The sequence below is a fragment of the Chlorella variabilis genome (assembly GCF_000147415.1).
Source record: "Chlorella variabilis unplaced genomic scaffold CHLNCscaffold_4, whole genome shotgun sequence".
NCBI classification, from domain to species: domain Eukaryota; kingdom Viridiplantae; phylum Chlorophyta; class Trebouxiophyceae; order Chlorellales; family Chlorellaceae; genus Chlorella; species Chlorella variabilis.
This window is the reverse complement of record NW_005435084.1, coordinates 795478-820828: the sequence shown is the minus strand read 5'-3', so window position 1 is coordinate 820828 and position 25351 is coordinate 795478. Positions and strand designations below refer to the sequence as shown.

At 67.0% G+C, this 25351-nt stretch overlaps 4 protein-coding genes across 4 annotated transcripts; 2 read left to right on the top strand and 2 right to left on the bottom strand.

Moving 5' to 3' along the window:
* Positions 1 to 2649: 2649 nt before the first annotated feature.
* CHLNCDRAFT_142061 (hypothetical protein) lies at positions 2650 to 4459 on the top strand (the record flags this gene model as incomplete). The annotated part of the gene is made up of 5 exons (XM_005850242.1): positions 2650 to 2766; positions 2919 to 3200; positions 3479 to 3545; positions 3684 to 3887; positions 4038 to 4459. 5 exons carry the CDS (start codon positions 2650 to 2652, stop codon positions 4457 to 4459), a joined length of 1092 nt encoding a protein of 363 aa, XP_005850304.1.
* Positions 4460 to 4596: 137 nt separating this feature from the next.
* CHLNCDRAFT_142060 (hypothetical protein) lies at positions 4597 to 10026 on the bottom strand (the record flags this gene model as incomplete). Its single annotated transcript, XM_005849991.1, has 11 exons — positions 4597 to 5354; positions 5597 to 5699; positions 5979 to 6130; positions 6336 to 6960; positions 7237 to 7285; positions 7387 to 7421; positions 7586 to 7763; positions 7902 to 8210; positions 8420 to 8844; positions 9004 to 9412; positions 9581 to 10026. The coding sequence occupies 11 exons, from the start codon at positions 10024 to 10026 to the stop codon at positions 4597 to 4599; spliced, it is 3489 nt and encodes a 1162-aa protein (XP_005850053.1).
* Positions 10027 to 11086: 1060 nt separating this feature from the next.
* Positions 11087 to 20225, bottom strand: CHLNCDRAFT_142059 (hypothetical protein; the record flags this gene model as incomplete). The annotated part of the gene is made up of 33 exons (XM_005849990.1): positions 11087 to 11245; positions 11409 to 11431; positions 11648 to 11777; positions 11974 to 12054; positions 12218 to 12341; positions 12514 to 12587; positions 12757 to 12861; positions 13059 to 13169; positions 13347 to 13411; positions 13807 to 14103; positions 14232 to 14346; positions 14475 to 14536; positions 14693 to 14829; positions 14949 to 15024; positions 15139 to 15355; positions 15521 to 15605; positions 15798 to 15877; positions 15957 to 16051; positions 16193 to 16247; positions 16383 to 16547; positions 16737 to 16852; positions 16994 to 17051; positions 17227 to 17360; positions 17507 to 17652; positions 17761 to 17905; positions 18026 to 18106; positions 18288 to 18375; positions 18522 to 18630; positions 18841 to 19037; positions 19202 to 19297; positions 19446 to 19601; positions 19817 to 19955; positions 20158 to 20225. The coding sequence occupies 33 exons, from the start codon at positions 20223 to 20225 to the stop codon at positions 11087 to 11089; spliced, it is 3789 nt and encodes a 1262-aa protein (XP_005850052.1).
* Positions 20226 to 21110: 885 nt separating this feature from the next.
* On the top strand, positions 21111 to 24347 carry CHLNCDRAFT_7151 (hypothetical protein; the record flags this gene model as incomplete). Its single annotated transcript, XM_005850241.1, has 10 exons — positions 21111 to 21356; positions 21523 to 21626; positions 21803 to 21920; positions 22144 to 22325; positions 22424 to 22534; positions 22639 to 22711; positions 22867 to 22976; positions 23148 to 23279; positions 23408 to 23805; positions 24010 to 24347. Coding segments are annotated over 10 exons (1812 nt in total), but the record flags the coding sequence as incomplete, so codon positions are not given.
* Positions 24348 to 25351: the final 1004 nt, after the last annotated feature.

Below are 25351 nucleotides of genomic sequence, written 5' to 3'. Positions count from 1 at the left end.
CTGTCCGCTGTGGCGAAGCCCCCAGCAAGCTGGCGCTTGTTTAACACTATGGAATGAAGTTCCTGAGGAAAATTGGCCATTTCTCCTCAAAATATTGGCGATGTCAGTCATGGGGGCTGGCGACGCGCTGGCGATGTCGCCCCGCCGCCTGCCCTCATTTAGCCAGCTCTGGCTGGCGATGGCCTTCGGCCAATCGCCAGCCAGAGCCGTTTTTTGGCCCGATTTCGCCAGCATTTGGCGATTTCGCCAGCTTTCAGAAACACTGGCCAGCAGGGCCGCGCATGCCCGCTGGCAGCAGCACTGAGTCCATCCCAGGCCGCGGAAGTGAGGGCAGGCAGCTAGACTTGGGGGGTCGCCGGGGGGTGCCAAGTGTGTGCATGAGGCTGGAACGGTGAACAGCTGCGGGGCGGGCCAGGGGGCAGCGCATGTCAAGGGCAGCACCCGCTGCTGCCTTTGAAGGCTGCCTGTCCCAAGACCCAGGGGAAGCGCACGCATGCCGGGGCTGCTCACGCTCGGTACGCTGCCAGGAGCGCAGGGCGTCTGCCTGCCTCCAGGCGGCAAGTGCTGCCCCTTCCCTGGCCGCTCACCATGACGGCGAATGCCTGTGTGGTCAGGACGAAGCGGTACACAAAGGGGATGGCGCTGTACACCGCCTGAACGCACCAGGGAGGAGCTGTGCTGGGGGCACCCTACAGGTCAGGCACCCCACACACGCAAGCCAAATGTCCTCACCGCCCTTGTGCATGTGCATGCTGCAGGCACATGCATGCCCGGTAGGTCCCCGCACCTGCATCCCCATGTAGAACGCCTGCGGCAATCAAGGGGGACGGGTGTGAGTGTCTGGGGTGGTGATGGAAGGGGTGCTCTGTGGAAGGGATGCTCTAGCAGTGTGCCTACCCACCCCACCCCACCCGCCTTGCTCACCCCCAGCAACGGCATGCACTGGAGCACGCGGCACTGCGCGGAGAGCGGGACCAGTGTCGAAAGGGTGCCGGTGTGGAGGCTGGCGAGGGCGTACGCTCCAGCCAAGTTGGCCATCATCTGAGACGAACACGTCATCAACGCATGGTGCCTGCGCGGCGAGGAGGCGTGGTGTGGGGCGTCAGACACACACTTCCACTTGTTTTTTGCTTTTGTTATATTACTAATGTCAACACAACACAAGCACGGCGCCGGCCAGCCGAAGCAGCCAGCCGGCGGGTAGAGCGCTCATGTGCTCACCGGCGGTAGAAGGACCAGTGCGTGAGCATGACAGCGATGCGCGCCGCGGGCGGCACGATGGCCAGCAAGACCAGCTTGGCGCCAAACAGCCAGCTGTTGGATGCCAGCAGGCGGGCCACCATGGCCAGCCAGATCAGCAGCTGCATGGGCGGCAGGCGGCAGGCGAGGGGATCAGCAGCTGTACGGCGCCAGGCCGGCATGATGCGCTTGTGCGGCGTGGCCGGCGAGGGAGGCGCACCATCAGGGCCTGGAGCAGGAGCTCGTCCATCTTGGTGCGGTCGGCCAGGTCGCCCTGGAAAGAGCGCTCCAGGGCGGCATCTGCAAGGGGAATGGAAGGGCAGCACGGTTGGAAGCTGCCCTGCGCCGGGCGGTGCTGCTCCGCGCCGGCGGCCGCAGTCCCGGCACCCGACTCGCAGCTGCTCCCCATCCTACCCCACGCTGCCCAATAGTGGGCAGAACTATTCTGCCCACGGTGCCCCGACACGCTCCGCGGGCCCCAACCCTGCGCCTCTTGCCTGCAAACCAGAGGTGCTGCGCCAGCTGCACCGTAAGCGGGGTGGCGGGCTGCTGCCTGTTTTCTTGAGGTCTATGCAGCGTCGCCATGGCGCTGGGCTCCGCTACAGGCCTGCTTGAGACCGGAACCAGCCGGCGCTCTGCTGCGGGTATCCTATCCCTCTTCCCATTTGTGAGCAGCAGGGGAAGGCGGGGAGTGATATATGGCGTGAGCTGGCTGGCCAGCCGGAGTGGCTGCCTGTGCACCAGCTACCCCCACGACCCTTTCTACGCTCACCATCGATCATTTTTAGGTTTCAATGGATGTGAGTGGCCCAGGAGGGTCTACAAGTACTCCAGTCGTGCATGGAGATGGGTCCAAGCACCGTCTCCAGGGCCTGCTGGCCAGACAGGTCTGTAGACTCCTCTGGTTGAACAAAATTTACGACCCGATCTTTGGTGCATGGAGCGCCCATGGGCAGCAGCAATGTGCCAGCGACACGCCAGGGGCAGCCCGCCGCCCACTTTTCCGCCTGTCGCCAGCTGCGCCGCGCCGCTCCAGCGCTGGGCGGTGCGGCAAGATCACGCAGAAATACTCTTCGCAAGTTATCTCACTTTCCCTACACTCATTGGGCGAGCCTGTTTGAACACAGGTGCTGCACTCAGGGCACAAGTGCCGGCTCTGGTAGCTTGTTTATCCCTGCCTGCCCCGAGACATTTGGGACACGGTTGGACTGAGGCTGCTGCCCCGATCACCGCCCCCCGATCGGTGCTAAGGGATACACTCCAACTCGAGAGCTCGCTAGCGCCCCTTGTCGCACTAGAGAGCCAGCAGGCAGCAAGGACCCTGGAGCAACGCCGCCTAGGCTCGCGGTGCAGAGGTAGCCCGCGGCGTGTCAGCGGCGACAACTAGCGCAGGCGCCTGCCCGCCACAGGATGCGGTCGCCGTGGCAGTATTTGCGCGGCTGGTTTGCGCGGGTGGGCAGCGACCCCTACTACGCCTCCTATGATCGCTCGCTGGGCAATATCAAGGCAGAGCTAGACCGCATCCAGGTGCGAGGGGTGGTGGTGGCAGGCGGCGGCAGCTCGTCGCTGTGGCTTGGCCCCGCTCGTTGCAGCGAGCTGCGCCCCAGGCCTGCCCCTGTTGTGCATCCAAAAGCGCGCGGGCTACTACCAGCCCTTGCCCCGCCACCCGCGCGCTGCAGGCGGCACGCGCCGCGCGGCACAAGGCCTGGGCCGCCATCCGCGCCCGCTTCCTGGGCGGCTTTGCCGCCGCTTATGCCGCGGTGCTGGCGTATGCCGCTTACGTCAACCACCAGCCGCCGGGCACCTACCGCCCCGCGCAGCAGGCCGCGCGCGTGGCGCCCGCCTTCCTGGCGCCGCCGCTGGGCTGGGCCGCCCACCGCCTGCTGGGCTGGCTGCAAGCAGCGCTGGACGCTCGCGCCGCCCGCCGCGTGCGGCAGCTGGACGGCAAGCTGCGCAAGCAGGTGCGGGGAAGGCGGCGCTGCAGGGGTGCAGTGCAGTGCAGCGCGAGGAGGGGGCGGGCATGCGGCACGGGCATGCAGCATTGTCGCCGACGGGCGGCGCTGCTTTTTGGTGTGCCGGCACGTGCCTTCCGCCAGTACCAGCACAAGTGTATGCTGCACGGTGTCGCTTCGTTTGCAAGCTCCCCCGCAAGCCATGTGACCCCACATCGCACCACACACCCATGCAAGCTGCGGTGGTCACGTGCTGTTTGGCCCGCCGCCCCTGCCACCGCCGGCAGGTGTCTGAGCTCAAGGACTCCACCCGCTACCAGCGCACCCTGGCGCTGCTGCAAAAGTACGACCCAGGTATGGCGGCGGCCGGCGCGGGGGCCTCCTGCACAAGGGAGGCCGGGCAAGTGCATACTGGTCTGGCGCTGTGCCTGGCCGGGCAGCGAGCCCAACATCTGCTGTTGGCCCTTGGCCCCTGCCTCACCACCCTTGTAGACTATGTGCCGCCCAAGCTGGAGCGCACGCCCTCGGCACGTGGCGGCCGCCAGCCGCTTGGCGCCAGGGCGCCTGCCGGTGGTGGCGGGGCGGGGCGCGCGGCGGGGGCCGCCGTCAACGCGGCGGGCTCAGCCCTGCAGGGTGCCGGCTCCCTGTTCCCCGCCCTGGCTCAGCTGTACAGCCGCGCCGCCGACACGCTGATAGGTGGGAGCGGCAGAGCTGCCGAGCGTGCACTGGCTTGCGTTGTGCACACTGCCGCGCATGCGAATTCGCCAATCCCGCGCTGCACCAGGCATCATCCTACCTGCCTTTGCCTGCGCCATCCTGCCTGCTGTCTTGCCTGTGTTCCTGTAGCCGACGACCCCGTCACGCTGGGCCTCCTGCGAGAGGCACAGCAGCAGTCGGACCTGCTGCGCCAGCGCCTGATGGCGGCCGAGGGGCGCTCGGTCGCCCTCCTGCGAGAGAACATCGCGCTGAAGCAGCAGCTGGGGCAGCCGGCAGAGGAGGAGCAGGCGGCGCTGGCTGCTTGGACGGCGGGCGGCGGCGGCGGCCCTGGCGCTGTAGCGGCACACCATGATGCACCTGCTGGGGCGGCTGAGGCCAGGCAGCTGGAGGGGCCGGCGGCGGACGAGGGTGCTGCAGAGCCCCAGGAGGCAGCTGAGGAGGAAGAGGCATGCCTGGAGCCTGGTGCTGCTGCGCCGGCAGCTGCGGGCGCGGCAAGCGGCAGCCCCGGCAGAGTCAGCCGCAGGCGGCGCGGCAGCAGCAGCGGGTCGTGAAGCGCTCTGCTCGCCAGGTCGCTGTCTGAGCTGTTGCCGCCACGCATGCCAACCGTTACAACATGCAACAATGAGCAGGCGCTCAGGTGTAAATGCGCTTGCAATGCCACGAGTGCCGGGCCACACCGCGGCCTCGACTAGCGGCCGTGCGATTCCCGCCGCCACCGCTGCTGCTGCTGGGGGTCGGCTGCGCCGCTGCGCCGCCGCTGCGTGCGCTCCTCCACCAGCTTCGTGGCAACTTCCACCAGTACCTTGCGCATGGCCTGGTCGGCATTGCGCCGCGTGAGCAGCAGCTGGCGCACCGCGGCCCCCACGTTGGCCGGCGGCGGCGGGCCGTGCACCCGCGGCAGCGGCTGCCGCGTGCTGCGCAGCAAGCTCTGCTGCCTGCTGACCTGGCGCTGCAGCTCGGCGGCGGCGCTGCCGGGCTGGCTGCTGTGCCGCAGCCAATCCTCTGCCCCCAGCTGGGTGTCGGGCGCAGCCATCTGTGCCGCCACGGTGGCGGCGGTGAGGCGGGGAGGGAGCTCGGCACGCAGATGCACCGCATGGTGGGTGCTCAGCGCCGCCTCCTTTCCTGCCGCCGCCTGCTGCAGCGCCCGCAGCGCTGCCTCCTCCTCCTCCAGCTGCCGCTGCTGCTCCTGCTGCTGGGGCTGCTGCTGCTGGGGCTCCTCGCCACCCTGCTGCTCCTCGGCACCCTGCTGCTCGGGCTCTGGCTGTGGCTGCACGCCGCCCTCCGCTGGCCCGCCCGCCACGGCGGCGGCGGTCGACTCTCCCTGCGGCTGCTGCTGCGGCGGCTGCTGAGGCATGGCTGGCGGCCCACAGGCCACCACCCAACGCCGCGCCTCCTCGCTGCCCTTGGGATTCGGCCATGCCAGGTCAGCCAGTGCAGGCGGGTTGTCTGCAGGCGGAAGGGAGGAGTGGGTGGTTGCAGGACATAGGCCGGCCAGCGATCCGAACATGCAGGCCGATGGGCAGGCGTGGTGCTGCAGCGCTGGTGCCCAGGCCCAGGCAGGGAGCTTGCGTAACAGAGCACAACACGACGAGAGGGGAGTGGGACAAACGCAGGCCCATACGCACAGCGAGGCGAGCGGCGCTAGAAGGGCAGCGGGGCTGCCAGCAGGCAGCGGCCCAGCCCCCCACCTGTGAGGTAGCAGTGCAGCCGGTCGGATGCGCGGTAGATGGGCCAGCCAGCCTCCAGCTGCCCCGCCCGCACCTGCTCCTGCAGCATGTCCAGCTGGCGGGGCTGCAGCCAGCGGGGTGCAGCGGGCGCAGCGCGCGGTGAGGTGAAGCGACGCCTGCGCCTCCAGCCGCACACACGCGCAGCAACACGCAGCAGAACCTCCACACCCCAGCCCGGAGCTTGCGCTGATGCAGCCACTGGGGCAGCCAGGCAGGAGGAGCCTTGCAGCAACGCCACGCTGCACCAACAACGGCGGCAGCAGCAGCAGGCGCAGCAGCAGGAGAAGCAGCAGGAGAAGCAGCAGGAGAAGCAGCAGCCGCGGCAGCGGCAGCGGCGGCACACCGTGGTGTGCCCGGTCAGGTCTGGCAGCAGCGCCTGCCAGTACCCCTCCTCAATCTCCGCGGGACGCTCTGTACCGCCCGAGGCCAGCACGGCGCCCATGGAGCGGTGGAAGGCGTCGTCGTGGCGGGGCGCCGCCGGCGCGTACAGCCCGTCTGCGGAGCACAGGCAGCAGGTGATACGGCCTGGGGTGAGCGGGGTGACAGGTGTGTGTGGGGGGTGAGAGGTGTGTGTGTGTGTGTGTTGGGGGGGGGTGCTGGCTGGTTGCCGCTCGCTGCCTCAGCGGATTTATGCACGCGCTCGATGCGAGCCAGGGCAGCGCGCAGGTGCGGCTGCGAGCCCGGCGGCGCGGGCACTCACCGCCGTCGGCGGGCAGCGCGGCGCTGCTGGCCTCCTGCATCTGCCCCTCGGGCGGCCGTGGGTCCTGCGACCAGCTCAGCCCAGACTCAGCCGGCGCCGCCGTGGGCAGCGCAAAGGCCGGCAGCGGCAGCTCGCCGGCCTGGTACCAGGCGCGGGCAGCCGCCAGCTCGGCGGCGGCCGCCGGCCGGCGGCGAGGGTCGCCCGCGGCCGCCGCTGGCTCTGCCGCCGGCACGGCCGCCGGGCCCCGCTCCGGCTGGGCCTCTCCCCCTCCCTCCTGCTTCGGCTCTGCAGCCGCTTGCTGCCGCTCCTGCCGTGGCGGGGCCAGCTCCTCGCGCTCCTCCTTGACCTCCCCTGCAGGCTCCTCCTTCACCTTCCCTGCCGACACCCCAGCGCCTGGCGCGGTCGCTGCTGCCGCTGCCGCTGCCGCTGCAGCTGCCGGCTCCAGAGGCAGCTGCCGCGGCGGCTGGTGCTCATTGTCCAGTACCAGCTCCGTATCCGCCACATGCCAGCTCCACTCCTGCCCCGAAAACGGCGGCGGGCGGGCGGCGGCGGGGTCGGGGCCCGCCCCGGGCAGCGCCAGCTGGCGTGCCAGCGCATCAAGCTCCTCGCACTGCTTGTCAAACAGCTGCAGGCGGGCAGGCAGGCAGGCAGGCAGGCAGGCGGGAGGGCAGGCAGGCTGCAGATCACGAGGAGGGCGCAGGCGGGATGCATGGTGGCGACAGCACACGGCCTGGTCGTGGCAGGCTGCGCAGTCGCCAGCCCAGCAGCAGGCGGCCGGCTCAGACAGGCAAGTAGAGCAGGGCGAGCGGGCAGGCAGGCAGGTAGCGGCGCTTGCCTCTGGCGGTTCTGGTGCACTGGAGGCAGCAAACATGGCGTCCCCTAGCGCATACAGTTGCTCCACACCGGCCGAGTCAAAGTCGGCTCCATACAAGGATGCCAGCTGGCGCAGCCTGCAAGGTGGCAGGGGCAGGGCGGGGCGCGACACGCCGGCGGCAGCAGCGGTGAGGATGGGCCGCAGCAGGAGGCGGGCGAGTGCAGCTGGCCTGCTCACGTGGCGGTGGCAAGGCTGCGCCCAGTGAGGCAGGGCTGCACCAGACGGCACCAGGTGGGCTGCAGAGCTGGCGAGGCCAAGCAGGCAGGAGCAGGCTGCCTCACTTGTGTGCTATGTCCGGAGATTTTGGCGGCGGCGGCTGCTCCTGCGGCTCCTCCGTTCCTGGCGAATAGTCCCAGCCAGCTCGTCCTCGCCCCACCGGTAGGGAGCCTGCAGAGCGAGACCGCCTCCGCTGCCGCTTGGCGCCAGGCTGCCGCTCGCGGCTGGTGCTCCTGCTGCGCCGCCGCTGCTTCGGCGCGGCGGGCTGGCCGTTGGCGGCGACGCCGGGGCTCCGGGTGCGGCGTCGGCTCGCCACGGGGCTGCTCCGGAGGCTGTCCCTGCACCGGGAGCACAGTAGGGGAGAACACAAAGTGGATAGGTGATGGTCGGAAGAATATGGGGACTGCGGAATGCATCCAATCGACATCCATGGCTCCCCCCTCTTCTAAGGCAAGCCAGGCAGGCATGGGGTGCACCTGTGCCGCTCCCGCTCGTCCCGTGCATCTCGCTCGTCCCGCCGCCCGGGTCGTGGCTCACGCACCGCCGCCGCCGCCGCCCGGCTGTCCCTAGGGTCCCAGCCAGCACGCCTGCCGCCGCCGGGCTCCTGCATGTGCCGTTCATCCCGCCAGCCATCCCGCCGCCAATCGTCGGGCCGCGCAAAGCGCCGGTCAGCTGGGCGGTCGGGGGAAATGTACCGCCTGGCGTCCCGGCCGCCGTACCGCTCGTATCGCCGGCCGGCCCGCCACTCATAGTCCCGCTCGTCCCGCCGCCGGTCTCGGCTACGGCTGCAGGCAGAGAAAAGGAAGGAGCAGCCACAAGATGGAGGCTGTTGGTCGAGCTGCGCAAGGCTGACCGATGATGCTGGCAGCTGATGAAATGCAGGCAAAGCAAGGCGGGCCAACCCAGCCGGTCTTCGCAGGACTCAAGCCAGGCGGCACAAATGGCGGCTGTCGCTCGGCGCGCTTGCCTGCGGCAGCGCGGCCGCCGCTCGTACTCGCGGCGCCCTCTATCTCGGCTGCGGCTCCTGCTGCGACTCCTGCTGCTGTAGCTGCTGCTGCTGCTGTAGCTCCTGCTCCTGCTCCTGCTCCTGCTCCTGCTGCCGCTGGCCAGCTCTCCTTCGCTCCGGCTGGTGCTGCGGCCGCGGCTGCGGCTCCGGCCTCTCTGCCGCACTCGCTGCTGCGCTGGCTCCTCCGCTTGTTCCTGCTGCGCTGTCTGCTGTGATTTCTGCTGTGGCTGTGGCTTCGTCTCCTGCGCCGCTGGCTGCTGTGCTTTCTGCTGCGGCGGCGCCTCCGTTTCCTGCGCCGGTTGCTGCTGCGCTTGCTCCGGCTGCGCGTGCTGCTGCGCTCCCTGGTTGAGCGCCTCTGCAGCCTGCAGCGCTGCTGCCACCACCGGATTGGGATGCCCAGTGGCGGTGATAGGCTGTGGAACAATCGCCGGGAAGGGGCATGTCGCACCAGGAAAGGCGCCAGGATAGATAGGTGCCATGCCAGCAAAGGGCACCCCTGGGCTGATGGAAGAAAGCATGGCCGGTGGGGCCAGGGGAGCTGGGGGTGCCGCTGCCAGTGCCTGTGACCTCACAGCTGACTCAGCCACAGCAGCTGCCTGCACACCTGGCTGCGCAGCTGCAGCTGCGACCGCGGCAGCTGGCGCTGGCGCCTGCTGCGGCAGGATGGCCGGCTGCAGCTGCTCGGGGCCGGCTGCCGGCGCCTGGGCCGCAACACGCAGCGGTGGCGGCTGCGGCGACGGCTGCGGTGTCTGCTTGGCTGCGGCTGCTTGCACATCTTGCTGCACCAGCAGCGCCAGCCGCTCGTTGGAGGCTGCATCAGGCTGCCCCCCTGGGGCAGGCTGCTCCTTGGTTGCAGAAATAGGCTGCGCCTTTGCAGCCCCCTTACCGCCGCTGCCCAGGTCTTGCTCCGTTCTGAGCAGCTCCGCCGCCAGCTCAGCATCCTGGGAGGAATCCTTCTTGCCGCGGGTGCCGGTGGCGCTCCTGCGGCAGGCGGCAACAGCAGCAAAGCAGCAAAGCAGCAGTGAGCGTGGCTGGAGCTGGAAGCCGCACCGCAGCAAGGCAGGCCGCTGTGTGATGGTGTCATTTGTCTAAAGGAAAGGTGGCTGCGATCCGGCAACGGCAGGTGCCTGGCAGGCCTGCGACGCGCACCTGGGCCGCATCTGGATGTTGCCAGCGAGGGAGCGGTTGGCCTTGATGCCCACCAGCTTGGCGGCGGGCCGCGGCGCGGCCTGCGGCTGGCTGCCGCCCACGCCGCCGCCCGCGCTGCTGGGCCGCTGCGCCTCCTCGCCTGCAGCGCCGCCCTGTGGCGCCGCCTGCTTGCGGCCATCGGGCCCCGCTGCCGCCGCTCCCACCGCGGCCACAGGCGGCGGCGTGGCCTCGCCCGCTGGTGCCTCCGCTGCTGCTGCCGCCTCCTCCTCCGCTTTGGCTGCTTCCCGATTCTTCCGGGCCCGCTCAGCGATTGCCTGCTGCACCGTTTCCAGGTGGTTTGCAGCCTGCGCAGCCCCGGGCCGCGCCAGCTCCCCCTCCTCTTGCTGGCTGGGTGGCCGCATCGCCGGCAGCGGCGGTGGCGCCTCTGTCGGCAGCGGTGGTGCCATGGCGCCTGCCGCTGCTGCCTGCTGCTGATGATGATAATAGTAGTCGGCTGTCGGGTGCTGCTGAGCATAGCCTGGCTGCTGGTATGGGTGTGGCGGGTAGCCGCTGCCGTCGGGGAAGTGCGGTGGGCCGTGCTGCACCCCAATGCCAGGCGGCAGGCCAGCGAAATGTGGTGGAGGCGGCCCATGCGCCGGACCAAGGTATGGGGGAGGCGGTCCTAAGGGCCTCTGCAGCGGAGCAAGCAGAACGGGTGCTGCTTAGGGCAAAGCGGCTGGAGGTGACGGCAGCACAACATAGCACTAGCTGCTCCCTCATGCCTGCGCCGCGGTCTGCACCAAAACCCAGTCATCAAGCAGCAACCAGGGCAGGTGCTCGCTGCACGCACCCAGGCTCCAGGCGGCGGCAGGCCACGTCCAGGCGGCGGCCCCCAGCCAGGGCCGGGGCCCCTCCCTCGCTCCCTGCAGCACACGCAATCGCGACACCCGGCATTCGACCCCATGTCCTGCCTGTGTGCACGCAAGGGGCTTCTGCAATGGCTGATCAAGAAGCGCTCAGCGGCTGAGAACGCAGCAAACTGCAGCACTCACCCGTGGCGCATGCCACGCTAATGCTATTCAACAGCCCAGCGTCACACCGGGTAGAAGACCGCACGGCACTGTGGGTGCTCAAGGGGCAGGTGGCTTGCGTGCAGCCTCCCCTGCTGGCGTGCACCACCTCCTTTCAGTTGCTGTTGAGTCAAGTAGAGAAAAAACAACAGCAGAGGCACTCCATAGCCTCGCTGCCGCGACGATGCGAATTGGAGAGCAGGGCAGAGGCCGATGGGCTTACTCCTAGGAGCTCCTGCGCCCTACACTGCCTTCCAGACCGGTGGGATTGGATGCAAGCGCGGAGCGGGCAGGTCCAGGCGCAGCAGGCACGCCGCATCCCGCCGCCGCCCGCCGCCCTTGCCCAATGTCCTCCTGTTTGGTCGCCGACAAAGAATCCGCTGCTTCAGGGCTACAAAGGAGGGCTTCATAGAATAACGACATCACTTCACCACATTCAACCCTCGCCGTGGCGTGGCTAGTCCTCCTTTGCTGCCGCCGCCGCCGCCAGCTGGGCAAAGGGCCCCGTGAGGCCGCCCTTCTCCGGGGGTATCGCCGCGGGGAAGGCGGTGCGGGCCGTGCGCTCGATAAAGGTGGCGATGCCAAAGGCGGCCGCCGCAAATGCCAGCATCTGGAACTGCAACCAACATCAGGGGCAGGGGGAGATTAGCGCCGGTGGCTTGCAACCATCAGGCCAAACGCAACAGGCTGCTTGCCATTCGTGCACTGCCCCCCTGCTGGCAGGCATCGATTCACAATGCTCATGGCGAGCTTGCCTGCATGTCTCCGGGGATGGGAACCAGAGAGAACCAGCTGGAGATGCCTGCAAGGGCATGGTGCGGGGTGCAGGGCACGGCACAGTCAGCGGGTGCATGACGACAGTGCATGCGGCTGTTCCGTTCGCTGCTCCAGACCCATGTGCTGTGCGTAAAGGTGGCACAGGGACAGCTGCACCCCCCTTAGAAACGTTGCATCAACCCACCCATTGATACAACCCTATCACGCACACATCCGCCCACCCTCTGGCCCGCCCACGCACCCACGGGGATGTTGAGCACCAGGGTGACGTACAGGCCTGCCGACCATTTCACAGAGGCAGCAAAGAACTTGTTCTCCAGCAGCGGCGTGTTGAAGGGCTCGCCCACATAGTTGACCGCAAACGTCATGGTCTGCGCGGGAGGCAGGCGGGAGTGTGGAGTGTTCTATGCTTCTGATGCGTGCGTGCATGCGTGGCTGTGTGGTGTGCCCGTGGCGCGGGCGGGACAGCAGGGCTCCCATCAAGGCCAGCGGCAGGCACATGGACTCTGAATGCCTGGCTTGCGGGAGCAAGAGCGGGAGCGGGAGCGGGAGCGGAGTGCTGCCCACCTGGATGCTGAAGTTGGCCAGGAAGCAGATGGTGTTGATGAGGTTGGGCTTGAACTCGGCATCCGGCTCCTGGCGCTCCTCCTGCAGGCAGCCACAGAGACGGCTGGTGCTGTCGAGGGGAGTAGCGTGCTGCCGGCATCGGCGGCGCTCAAGGCAGCCGCATCTACCGCACAAGGCCATGGCTTGATGCGAGACATCCGCAAAAGACAAACAGCAGCAGCAGCAGGCGGCAAGGTAGCCATACCGGGGGCATGAGCGCGTGCGCCTTGTGCTGCATGTACATGAGGAAAGTGAGGTAGACGGCAAACTGGCCCAGCAGAGAGGTGAAGACGTAGCGGCAGAAGACGCGCGGGTGGGGGCGCGCCTTGCTGCGGGGCAGGCAGGCAGGCAGGGGCAGAGGGCAGGGTGGCGTGTGAGGGGGGTCGGGAGGGGCCAAGGGCAGTGGGGTGCAGCGGCGTGTGCGTCCAGAAGCAGCGCAGAGAAGGAGCAGCCCCAGCCTGGCTGCACGCCCAGGAACACAACGCAACCAGCAGCCCGCACCTCATCTTGTCCAGGGGCTTTGCGTTGGAGATGAAGAAGAACATGCCGGCGGTCAGCATGCCCGCCGTCGTGGCCTGCAGGAGGAGTAGGGGTAGCGCCACGCCACGCCACACAACAACTTGAGACCACCCAATCTGAACACACACGTGTGCCACACCAGAAGAAGCAAAAGCAGGGCTGAACCCTCCTGCCAAACCGGCCGCAGGCCTTTACTTTCTTTACGACTCAGGCCAGGCGCCCCACCTGGAGGTCCCCCAGCTTGATGCCATCCATGTACAGCACCGACAGGGAGTAGGCGGTGGAGAGGCACAGCAGGCCCAGGATCTTGAACATCTGGATGGTGGTCACCTGCGCAGCCGGCGGGGCGGGGGCAGGCGAGAGGAGGCTGTGGGGGCGAGGAGGGAGAGTGAGGGTCGAAGAGAAAGTGTGCACGGCGAGGACAGGAAACCAGAATGCGCTGAAGACAGTGGGTTTTATGAGAGGTGCCGGCAGCGCCAGCAGCGGCGATGGCCAGGGCGGCAGTGCCCCAGGCAGCGGCGGCGCACCAGGGTGCAGCGCCCCTGCTTGAGGATGTCCAGGCAGGGCATGACGCTGCTCTGCTTGGCGGTGAAGGGGGCCGCCATGGAGGCGTCGCCCGGCTTCACCATGTTGCTCGCCTGCGGCGGTGCAGGGGAGGCCAGGCAGGTGCAGGGCGTTGATGCTTATGCAAGGATGCGTGCAGGGTGGCGAGGGAGAGGGTGAGCACAGCAGCGACAGCGCAATGAACACCCAGCCAAAGCGCCTGCACTTGAGGCTCTCAACCGGCAGCGACGGCCACTCCAGGCGCCGCGCACCTCGGCCTCTGCCGCCTCCGCCATGTCATCCATTGATTTGGCCATGCGCTCGATGAAGGGGGTCACTGCGGGCAGGTGATGCAGGGATGTGCGAGCAGGAGGTGAGGAGGCACGAGTTGCGGTGGAGCGGGCATGCACAGGAACCAGCAGGTGATGCAGGGATGTGCGAGCAGGAGGTGAGGAGGCACGAGTTGCGGTGGAGCGGGCATGCACAGGAACCAGCAGGTGGGACGGGGAGATGCAGCTGTGCAAGGGAGGTGTTGCACATTGGCACTGGAAATGGGCTGCCCACTGATGGCTGGCAGAATGGCAGGGTGCTGGATGCAGCAGCCTAAGGTGCATCACTGCCAGATTCACAGCAAAAATGGCAGACACCCTGGAATGCATGCCATGCGTGCTGATGCTGCTGGCCGGCACTGCCATGCGCTGTGTTGCGCTGCTGCCTGCTGCGCCACTGCACCTGGTCGCCCCTGGGCCCGAAGCTTGGCAATCATCATGGCGCCTGGCCGGTTCTTGGGCGGCTCGGCGTTGGGGCTAGCAGCGCTGCCCGCGCCCTGGGCTTGGCCCGGCTGCTGCCGCTGCTGCACCACCTGGCTGCCGTGCAAGCCGCGCGGCACGATGGCCGAGCTGCCCGCCGCGGCGCTGCCGCCGTCTGCGCCTGCTGTCAGCCTGCCCTTGCCACCGCTCTTACTGGCTTTGTCCTTCTTGACCTTGCCCGCCGGAGGCGGTGGCAGCAGCGCCACGCCCACGTGCGCGCCTGCAGCAGGCAGCCACACAGGCGAGCGGCTGCAGTCAGCTATATGCCTGCCAACCAGAAACCCAAAGAGAGTTCGAGAGAGCATGCACAGGGGCCCAGGGCGCTCCCCACCCTCCCTTCCACCTCACCCTTGAGCGCTCCCACGTCGTTGGTGCCGTCGCCGCACATGAGCACGTGCAGGCCCACCGCGCGCAGCGTTTTCACCACCACCTCCTTTTGTTCGGGAGTGACGCGGGCATACACCTGTGGTACGACGGACAATGCGACGAGGGTGAGGGGGTACAATGGTGAGAGAAAGGCCTGCTATTGTCAGCTCAGGCTCAGGCTTAGCAATCAAAGAGACTGTGCCATGAGAGTGAGGAGGGGCTGACCTGAGAAAGAGGGATATAAGTCTCGGCAGCGCCAATGTCCTGCAGCGCTGCCAGCGTATCGCCTGCAGGCCGGGAGGGAAAAGAGGGACAGCACGGGGCCGCAGCGGCGGGGAGATGTGTTCAGGTATGTAGATGCCACACAAGGCAGCCAAACCCTTGTTGAACGTCGAATGGCAGTGCCTGCATCCTCCCGACAGGCATACCACACCACGCATCACCTGTAATGCAGAGGTCGTAGTCCTGGGCCAGCTGCCAGGCAGCGCTCAGGGAGGAATCAAAGGGCTCACGGGTGCGCTCATCAGGCGACAGCCAGACAAGTGAGCCGCCATTGCTGCTGCCGTTGCCGTTGCCAGCCCTGCACAACCGCTCATCGGGGTCAGGAATTTGATACATCGTCCAGCTGGCAGTACGACGTGCCTGCCAGGTGCCGTCTTCATGCAAAGCGAGGCAGCAGGGAGCCCAGCAGGCACTCACTTGGTGAGAATCAGGGCGGGCCGTGTCACAATGTGCACCTTGGCGGCCGTGTGGCACGCTGTCAGCGGCGCGTCACCTGCAGCAGCATGGCCGTGACTCAGCCGGCAGTGCGAGAGCAGCGAGACATTGCACAGCTGAGCATGCACAGCGGCTTGCTACCCCGCAGCGGAACCCTTGTGCGGTACCGCACCTGTGATCATGATCAGCTGGTGCTGCGACTCGCGCAGCATGCGCAGCGCGGGCTCGGAGTCATCCTTGAGCGGGCTGCGGAACACCGCAAACCCGGCAAACAGCAGCCCGCTCTCCGCGTGGTCACGGGGCAGGTGGCGCAGCTCGGAGGGCGTCATCTCGCCGGGCAGCTGCTTGTAGGCGAGCGCCAGCACGCGAGCCCCCTCGGAGGCATAGTGCTGCATAGGGGAGCAAGGAGGCAAGGTGGGACCAAGAGAAGGGGTCGCCGAGTCGGGTCCCGAGCAGCCAGTGCAGGTACCGCCAACAAGCGGAGACCCGCAGACGTAAGAGGGCACCAGCCCACACGAGTGAGTGAGGCCCCAGCGGCTGCCTTCCTGCCGCACCTTGTAGCACTTTTGGTAGTGCGGCGGCACGGTGGCCAGCAAGCCCTGCACCACCTCTGGCGCGCCTTTGCTCAGCACCCACCAGCTGCAACAGCGGGTGCAGGACAGAGGCTCAGAGCACAGCGGCAGGCCGGGCGGCACTACGCACAGCGCCAGGTGGCTCGCCAGCCCACCACCTGCATTGGTGCTAGTGGAGAGCACACGCCGTGCAGGCGCCACACCCCTTCACCATACGCCCGACATGCAAGGTCCCAACTGCACGCCCCCCGCCGCCCACCTGTGACAGCCCTCCCCCTCAGTCTCCACGATGGTGCTCATGCGCTTGAGCACGCTGTTGAAGTGGAAGCGGTGCATGATCTGCAGGAAGGGCGAGGAAGGGAGGGGCAAGGCGTCAGCTTGTGCAAGTGTGCAGCGCTGCATGGGGGCGACATGGCACTGGGCAACACCGAGCCCAACAGCAGGCACTCGCCTTGTTGGACTCCTTGCCGCTGTCGCCGTGGCTGGTGATGGTGTCCTGCTTGCACACCCAGCCTGCACAGAACAGCAGGCAGGCACAGATACTAGCAAACAGTGGGGTGCCTGTGTTTTGGTGGCTACTAGGCGGTCCATTCAGCACTCAACCAATCACGCAAGCCCTGCCCAGCCAGAAGCATCCTTGGCATTGGCATGTACCTGTGGCCTCCACAGCCGCCTTCTCCACTGGGTCTCCCACCATGCCCTTGTCCACCTGCATGCCAGCCGTCAGTACATCAGTGATATCCACTGTGCCCCTCAGGCTAGGGGGCCCTGTTGCCTTCTGCTTTTTTGATGGCTGCGCCAGTCTGCCCAGCAGCGGCAGCAGCGCCATTCATAGCCACCGCACCAGCAGCAGGCTCTGGCAACAGGCCAGCACGCGGCTGACTGCAGTGGGCAGCGTCTTGACGTCTGCCACGACGTCGTCCTCGTGCCCCTGGGTGCCAGCCACCCCCTCCAGCACCATGTGGTCGCTGGTCAGCGTGCCGGTCTTGTCAAAGCAGCAGGTGGTGAGCTGCAGGGCGGGCAGGACCATGGCGAATGTGTGGTTGGTGGGGTGTGTGCAGGACACGGTCTGTGATGGCAACGTGAGGCTGTAGGGGGATGTGGCAACGGCTCCACGGGCCCGTCCGGGCCAGCTGGCAAGGAAGCAAGAAGCCAGTGTTGCAAGCAACACCCTGCCTATCCCTGCCCCTTGCCCCACCTTGCCGGCCACGGGGATGCGGAAGGGCTCGGTGCAGAAGATCTTCTTGCGGGCCAGCGCCAGCAGGCTGGCGTTCACAGCCACCGTCAGCTCCATCGGCAGCTCGGGAGGGATGACTGCGGGGCAGGGTGGGCCAGTGTGAGCTGGTGATGTGTGTGGCGGTGTGTGTAGTGTGGCATGCGTGTGCTGCGGTGGCAGCTCGATGAGGCTGAGCAGCCAGTCATGTGAGTGCTGCAGGGCCTGCCCTTCCCACCCACCCGAGGTGAGGATCATGATGCAGTTGAGGATGAGCTTGAAGCGGTCGCGGTCGGGGTCCTGCGGGCGGGCAGGGCAGGATGGGCAGGGCCTGGGGAGCGTTCAGTCTTCAACGAGTAAACGGGAGGCTGACCGGCATGCAGGGCTGGCCTGCGCCACGCTCACCCAACTGCCACCACCAAACCATGCACACCGCCACGCGCTGCCTGCCTGAGTTCCCCGCGCAAGTCCCCACCTGCAGGCCGCGGTAGAGCACGTATCCACTCGCGGCGATGGCCCAGACCAGCAGGAAGAGGATGAAGAGGAATGCCTCGGCGTTGTTGGCCGTCACCCGCTCGGTCGAATACAGGATGGTGCGCATCAGGCGGCCTGCGGGGCAGGGCATGCGGTGGCGCGGGGTGGGATGAGGGCAGGGAAACGGGGTGCATGGGATGCGAAACGGAGCTGGGCTTGGCATGCATTGCATGGTGGCACACACACACAGTACACTCCGCACAAACCCCAGCAGGGCGCACCCTGCGCCGTGCCAAAGCCGGTGCGAAGCACCACGGCCAGACAGCCGCCATCGGGTGTCTTGATCTTGGCGCTCTTGTCGCCGCTTGACTGCAGCAGCTTGGTGCCACCAAACAGCACGTGCATGCGGTCACGCTTGATGCTGAGCCTGCGGGGGCACAGAGGAGAGCAAGTGAATAGTTGCGAGGCTGGGTTGAAGAGTGTGGGTGGGCAGCAGCTCGTGCCAACATCCCTGCGCCTGTCAGTCTCCCCTCACCCGTGCCTGCTGCCCCCTGAATCCTGCCTGCCTGCAACTATACATGTGTAGCTAGCTTGCCTGGAGGTGGGCTCAAGCTCAGAGGCATCAATCTCGTCCCCCGTGGCCTCCCCCACAGGATTCTTCCACTGCGGCGTGCTCTCGCCTGTGCTTGGGAGGAAAGAAGGCACAGCAGGCAGGCATGTGAGCCCAGAAGCTATGTTCCTTGGGGACAGCAGGCAAGGCCCAGGTGCCGGCCCGGACAAGGATCCCCCTTTGTTCCCACCTGTCAGCACTGCCTCATCCACGATGCAGGTGCCTGCCAGCAGCAGCACGTCTGCCTGCAGTACCAGATCATCGCCGCCCTCTGCAGGCAAGCAATGGGGAAAGGTGGGCAGGGCACAGGCGGAAGCAGGGGACACATCTGTCAACACCAGCAGGACAGCTGTAGGCAGCAAAGCGACAGGCGACAGTGGCCACAAGCACCGGAGCCAGCCCCTGCAATGGCAATAACCCGTGGTTCAAGCTGCTCCGTCCTGCAGACCCACCTGACCGAACAACCGAGACCACATCGCCGGGCAGCAACGCTTCGCCAGGCAGCTTGCCCCACTTGCCGCTGCGGTACACGTTGAGGGGCTGCGGTACAGCACGGGAAGGACAGGCAGGCACCAGTACAGTGTGTCTGCTGCTCGGGCGGCATGTGGCAACTCAAACAACGCAAGGCCAGTGCAAGACACCACGAAAGGCAGGCAGGCAGCCAGGCCCCTGAGCAAGGCACCAACCTGCTTGACAGCCTGCAGGCGGCGCACGTCGCTGAGGTTTTTGAGGCGCTGCCCCACCACCGTGCACTCAAAGCTGACCAGCATGAACAGGGTGAAGAGGGAGTAGTACCTGCGGCCAGCAATTCAGCAGCACCATGAGCAGAAGCGAACCACAGGCAACAGCCTGGCCAACAACAGCTCCGCTTCAAGCACCACAGTCTGCCAGTTGTGTTGCTCAGGGGACCTTAGGCCGCAAACAGGCCCGGTCGCAAGGCTGAAACATGAAGCGCGTGCGACCCCAAAGGATTTGTTGCGGCCACGCCAGCTCAGCTCGGCTCACCAGTAGTCGTCCAGGGCCCACAGGCCCACGCAGAAGACCTGGAAGCAGAAGAAGGGCGCCAGCAGCTGCTCCCACAGCAGCTCCGTGAAGCGCGGCACAGGCACCTCGAATTTGTTGGGGCCCCACCGCTCAAGCGCCGCCACCAGCTTGCCCTCAGCGCCATACCCGCCGGTGGCACGGTACGTGGCAAATGTCTCCTGCAAAGGGCAGGGGAGCCGAGGAGCCGAGGACAGGTCGGTTGTTGTTTGGCAAGAAGCCATCAGCCAACAGCATCTGCTTGCACCACGGGCCGGCGCCTCCAACCACGGCTGAACAATCTTGCAGCAGGCTGGCAGGCGAAGACCGGCAGCTGGGGCAGCACCTTGGTGGGGTATTTGAGCTTGTGGAACATTCCGTCCTTAGGGTCCAGGATGAAGTGCAGCTTGCGGAAGTCAAAGCTGATGATGGGGCCTGCATCCTGCAAGGCCAACGTGGGGGAAGAACGCAGCTGTCGCTCAGACTGCCTGTGTGCGACGCGACAGTCGGTGGCCACCTCCAGCCACCTTCTGCCACCTGCGACTGCCACAAAACAGCCAGGCTCTCCCGGGCCCCGGGCCTGGCCTCACCGTCTGCTTGCCGTGCAGCGGCACCATCTCGTTGGTTCCCACAAACGAGTGGGGCACCACCTTGACGTGCGTGGCATCTGCCAGGTGGCTCACGGCGCGGAAGTGCAGCCGGCTCTTGATGTTCACGCTCCACACCGTGCCCAGGTACGTCAGCGCCTGCCAAGGGTCGCGACAGGGAGGAGCGGCAGTGGGGAGATGGCAATAGGGAGAGGTGCAGGTGAGGAGCAACCCATCCACCGTTCATGGCAAGCAAGGGAGGAGACGTTTAGGCTAAACGATCATGCCTCGGCCCCTGCCAGTCTCAAGCAGCTGCTGCTGCACAGCGCAGGTGGTACACGGTGCAGGCAGCGCAGACTCGCCAACCAACTCACGTGCAGCGCCAGCACGGCATACGAGACCAGCTGGATGAGGGTGAACTTTTCGGTGCCTTCCTGGATGAGCAGCTGCAGGGCCCAGGCCGCCCACACCGCGTACAGGGCCAAGAAGGGGGCCACATCGAGGCGGTGCCACCTGCGGGCAGACACGGGCGTCAGTGAGCGACGGTGCTGGCGGCGGGCGGAAGGCGGCAGAGCGCGGGCAACAGCCCCGCGTGCGCAGCTCTCCGCAGCACTGGGCGGCGCATCGTGGCGCGGGGCAGAAGGGCTGGACCCCTGCCGCCGCAGCTGACAAAAGAGGCGCGCAAGGTTCCACCGGCGTCAGCGGCGACACACACTTGTCTAGTTTTCTGTACAGCGCCACCTCCTGCAGCTCTTTGGCATCCACGCCTGGCAGGTCCGCCATCGCAGCCCGTCCTCCCCGACCACCTGCTGATCAGCGCCTCCCTCCAATCAATTTCAGCTCCTTGAGTGGCTCTGACACAGTGAGGAATGCCAGGCTTTGATTGCGACCAGCCTGGGGTGGCCCATGCAGTACGGCGAGGCGTCGGAAGGCGGCGGAGGTACGGACAGTCGCCCTGACACCGCACGTGCCACCCCAGGGAACTCCTGATGCTTCCTGCAGGCAGGTTGTCGTCAGTGCAGAGACTTGTTGCTACATGCACTGCAATCAGCTGCTGCCGCAGAACACGACAAGGGTCGGCATCCCAAACGGCGACCCAAGCTGGCAGCAACCGCAGCAGGGCGGACAATGAACAGATCAAGCAACAAGCTGCCGGATTAAATTCCAGTGTCCCTGTGTCAGACTCATGTGTCTCAGGTTGCTCGAAGCTGACGCGCCGTGGCCAGGTTCGGTGCTCAGGCGCCGCGGGGTGCGGCGGCGTGCGTCCTGCTGGCACCAGCCTGTCATCGACGGGCTCTCCATTGTTGATCATCTTCTCCTCCTGTCACTACTGCTCCTGCCGATTCTTGCAACCAAACTCTGCGCAGCAGTAGCTGATCCGCCGTGATCGGGGGCGGCATGTGAAAAGTAGGCTTGGAGTGGACACAGGCTCCCACAGGCACAAGGTGGAGTTTGCACGGCTTGTCCTGGTTTCGTGCGACCGCTGCAACGCCGGCCGATGCTGTCGCCGCTGCGGCAGCTCCTGCCACCCGCCCCTGCCTGCTGGGGCCCAATCATTTTGGCAACCTTTCCCTGCCTGCGCCGCCTGCAGCCCAGCACCAATCCCTTCCGAGCATGAGCACTGTCGCTGCCGCTGGCGGCTGCGCCGCCCACGGCACCGTGCCGCCGCCGGTCGAGGTGCGGCGGGAGCAGGTTGTGCTGCCGACCTATGCGCCCTGCGCCGCCGACCCGCACCCCCAGTTCATCGAGAAGCGCGTCTACCAGGGCAGCAGCGGCAAGGTGTACCCGCTTCCTTTCATAGACCGCATCGAGGAGCAGAAGCGGGACCAGGCCTGGGAGGCGGTGTGGCTGGATAACGAGTTTGTGCGGCTCATGATCCTGCCGCAGCTGGGCGGCCGCATACACATCGGCCAGGTGCGGCATTGCGGCAGCGGGATGCCCTCTGTTGGGGTGGGGGGTGGCCGCTGGGCGTTGGCCGACAGGAGGCCATGGGGTTGTGCTCCCGGCTGCCATCCGTGCCGCGCCGCTGCAAACTCGCGCCGCCGCCATGTGCTTTGCTGCCAAGCCTCGTTGCCCGCAGGACAAGACCAGCGGCTACGACTTCTTCTATCGCCAGCGAGTGATCAAGCCGGCGCTGGTGGGGCTGGCTGGGCCCTGGATCAGCGGCGGCGTGGAGTTCAACTGGTGAGCGACGGCCGCCTCGACGCTGGGCCAGTTTTCAAACCTTCAGGCTGGCCGATGGGCTCTCATGAGCTCTCATGCTGGTGCCCCATTGCCACAGCGCAGCACCATGTGTGCGCCGTGCTTGCTCCGCCAGCCCAGCCGGTTGCTCGTGCCTGCCTGCCGCTGCATGCGTGCAGGCCGCAGCACCACCGCCCCTCCACCTTCATGCCCTGCGACGTTCACATTGAGCGGGAGGAAGAGAGTGGCGCCGTAACTGTGTGGTGCAGCGAGCATGAGCCGATGAACCGAATGAAGGTGCGGGGCAGAGGGGTGGGAGGGCAGCGGGCTCTAGGTGGTGGCTGGGCCGGCATGTAAGGATTGGTCGTGGGAGGTGCAGGCGCCAAGTGGAAGCACGGGCTTACTCTTCAGGCAGAGGCTGACAAACATGTGGTGCTTTGGGGAGGCAGGGAGGCTGATGGAACTGCTCTCAATGGGATTGAGCTCCTGCTGCTGCCTGCCTGCCACAACCACGGTGCAGGGCATGCACGGCGTGCGCCTGCGCCCCGGCTCCTCGCTGGTTGAGCTGCGGGTGCGGCTGTACAACCGCACGCCCCTCACACAGACCTTCCTGTGGTGGGCCAACGTGGGGGTGCATGTCAACGAGCATTATCAGAGGCGAGGCGGCCTGCCATGCCCTGCCATGCAAGCACATTGTCGCCAGTGCTTTGTTTCCTCGTGTCCTCGCCCATGCTTCTGTGCCGCATGCGCTGCTGCAATGCCATTGGTGCGGCACCCTGCTGCCATACCACCACGTGCAGTTTCTTCCCACCCGATGTGCGGTATGTGGCAGACCACGCCAAGCGTGCCATGAGCCGCTTCCCCAGCTGCGATGGGTTCTACTATGGAGTTGATTACAGGCGCGACATGGTGTGGTGGTGGTGTCGGTTTTGTGGGTAGGCGGCGAGTCATCCTTCTGTCTGAACGGCGGCTGCTGCTGCCTGGCGGTACCGCCACGGTCGCCGCTGCGCTGCAGGCCAGGCACGCGGCTGGACTGGTACAAAAACATCCCGGTGCCCACATCATACATGGTGTGCGGCACAGACAAGGTGCGTGTGGTGCGGTGTGGTGCGGTGCGGTGCGGTGCGGCGTGTGGCACAGGCAGTGGCGGTGGTGCTAGGTGGCGTGGCAGGGAAGCGTGGCTCAATCCCTGAAGCGCGTCCCCTGCCTTGCTCTGTTCTTCCCCACTGCCTGCCCAGCCCAGGACTTTTTCGGTGGCTACGACCACAGCGCACGTGGCGGCGTGGTGCATGTGGCCAACCATCACATCTCCCCTGGCAAGAAGCAGTGGACCTGGGGCAACCACGAGTTTGGGTGGGTGGGGCGGGGCGCAGCTGGCGGAAGCACACCACCAACCGACGCTTTGGGTTGGCGCCGCCCCCGCGCCGACACCCGGAGCGACAGCAGCATGCATGCATGGCGCGCCTGTGCGAGAGCCTGCGCCCCGCTTCCTCTCATGCTGCCTGCCGCCAGCGCCTGCTGCAGCTATGCCTGGGACCGCAACTTGTCGGACGAGGATGGGCCCTACATCGAGCTGATGGCGGGCGTGTTCACCGACAACCAACCCGACTTCTCCTTCCTGGCGCCCTACGAGACCAAGACCTTCAGCCAGCACTGGTGAGGCTGGCGGGCCTGGGTGCGCAAGGCAGGGGAGGGGTCGGGTCGGCCTGGTGGCGGCAGTAGCGGACGCGCCACATGCACACCCGCTGGCCCTGTCCTGTGGGGCTCGCCGCGCCTGGGTGCAGGTTCCCCATCCGAGACATCGGCTGCGCCCGGCACGCCAACCTGCATGGCGCCATCAGCCTGCAGCTGGAGGAGGGTGGGAGTGCGGCGAGGGTCGGAGTGGCTGCGACGGCGGAGCACCCTCAGGCGCTCGTCACGCTGAGACGCGTGGGGCAAGAGCAGCCACTCTTGCAGGAAGAGGTGGGGCTGGGCCCGGGAGCGCCGCTGCTGCGCAGCGTTCAGCTGCCGCCTGGCTGCAGGGAGCACGAGCTGACTGTGGTCGTACAGGCAGCTGGCAGGCAGCTGCTGGAGTACAGCCCGGACCCGCCGCTGGCGGAGGAGGAGGCTGCAGTACCAGACCCTGCCACCGAGCCCGCGGCGCCACAAGACATGGCCAGCAGCGACGAGCTCTACCTCACAGGTCGGCGCCGAGCGCTGTCTTGGCTTCGCCCCGTAGCACTGCCTCTGCTGACGTGGCGCCACCCGCGCCCTGACCCCTGGTCTCTGAGAGCAGCAGTACTGCCATTGCCTCTGCCCAGCCTCTCTGCGTTTGTGCATGCATGGGGGTTGAGCCTCCGCATGCCCACCTGCCAGTCGGCCGGGTGCGACAACCCCTGCGGTACAGGCCTGCACCTGGAGCAGTACCGCCACCCCACACGCGACCCCTGCTCCTACTGGCGCGAGGCCCTGGCTCGCGACCCGGGAGATGCGCGGTGCAGCACCTCCCTGGCCCTCTGGCACCTGCGGCGCGGCGAGTTCGGTGCCGCGGAGCGGCACTTCCGCGCCGCGGTGGCCCGCCTCACCGCCCGCAACCCCAACCCGGCAGACGGCCAGCCGCACTACGGCCTGGGGCTGGCGCTGCGGGGACTGGGCAGGGAGGAGGAGGCTTACACTGCGTTCTATAAGGCGTCCTGGAGCTATGCTTGGCGGGCGCCGGCCCACTATGCCCTGGCCCAGGTGGCACCGCTGCCTCACCCTGCTGGCTTGCTGTGCTCAGCTGGTCGTTGCTGGCGATGCCGTCCCGCCATGTGGGGGCTGAGCTGGCTGTGCCGTGCGAACTGCTGTTGGTTCCTGGGCGTCCCTGCCAAGGTGCTGGCGCTGCTTTGAGCTGTGCCAGGGAGGCGGCGCGGCAGGTGTTTGACAGGTGTTCGACAGCACGCTGATGAGTCTGCTGCGGCTCACTCTTCCCTGCCCTGCAGATCGACGCCGCGCACGGGGAGTGGGAGGCGGCGGCGGCGCACTGCCGCGCCGCGCTGGCTACCAACGCCGACTGCCTGCAGGCCCGCAACCTGTGTGCCGCGGTGCTGCAGCGAGCGGGGCGGGGGCAGGAGGCGACAGAGCTGGTGGCTGGCACCAGGGCACTGGACCCTCTGGACTGGTGGTCGGCACACTTGGAGGGCGGCGCCGCGGCAGCGCGCTGCAACACCCAGACAGCTCTGGACCTTTCGCTGGACTACGCCGATGCAGGTCGGTTGGGTGGGTGGCAACGTTGTGGGAGGCATGACAAGCTTGCTGGCTGGCTCCTTGCCTGTAAGAGCAGCTTGGGGCGCTCAGCAAGTGCCTGTCGAGGAGCACTTTATGCTGCCCGCGTCACCTGGGCGCCCCAGCTAGCTCCCCATGCACCCACCCACTATCTCTCGCCGCCACCACCGGCGCCTGTTGCAGGGCTGTATCAGGAGGCGCTCGAGTTGCTGGGTCCGCACACAGAGGCGCCCTCCCCGGGCACCGCGCCGCTGCTGCACTACTACCGAGCCTACTTCCACCACCAGATGGGGCAGGCGCAGGAGGAGGCGGAGTGTCTGGGGGCGGCGGCGGCAGCCCCACCAGACTACTGCTTCCCCGCCCGCCTCCAGGAGTTTGCTATCCTGCAGCATGCCATGGAGCAGGCGCCAGAGGATGCCAGGCACGCCCACAGCCGCCTCGTGCTGCTGCTGCTGCTGCTGCTGCTGCTGCCACGTCCGCGGTGC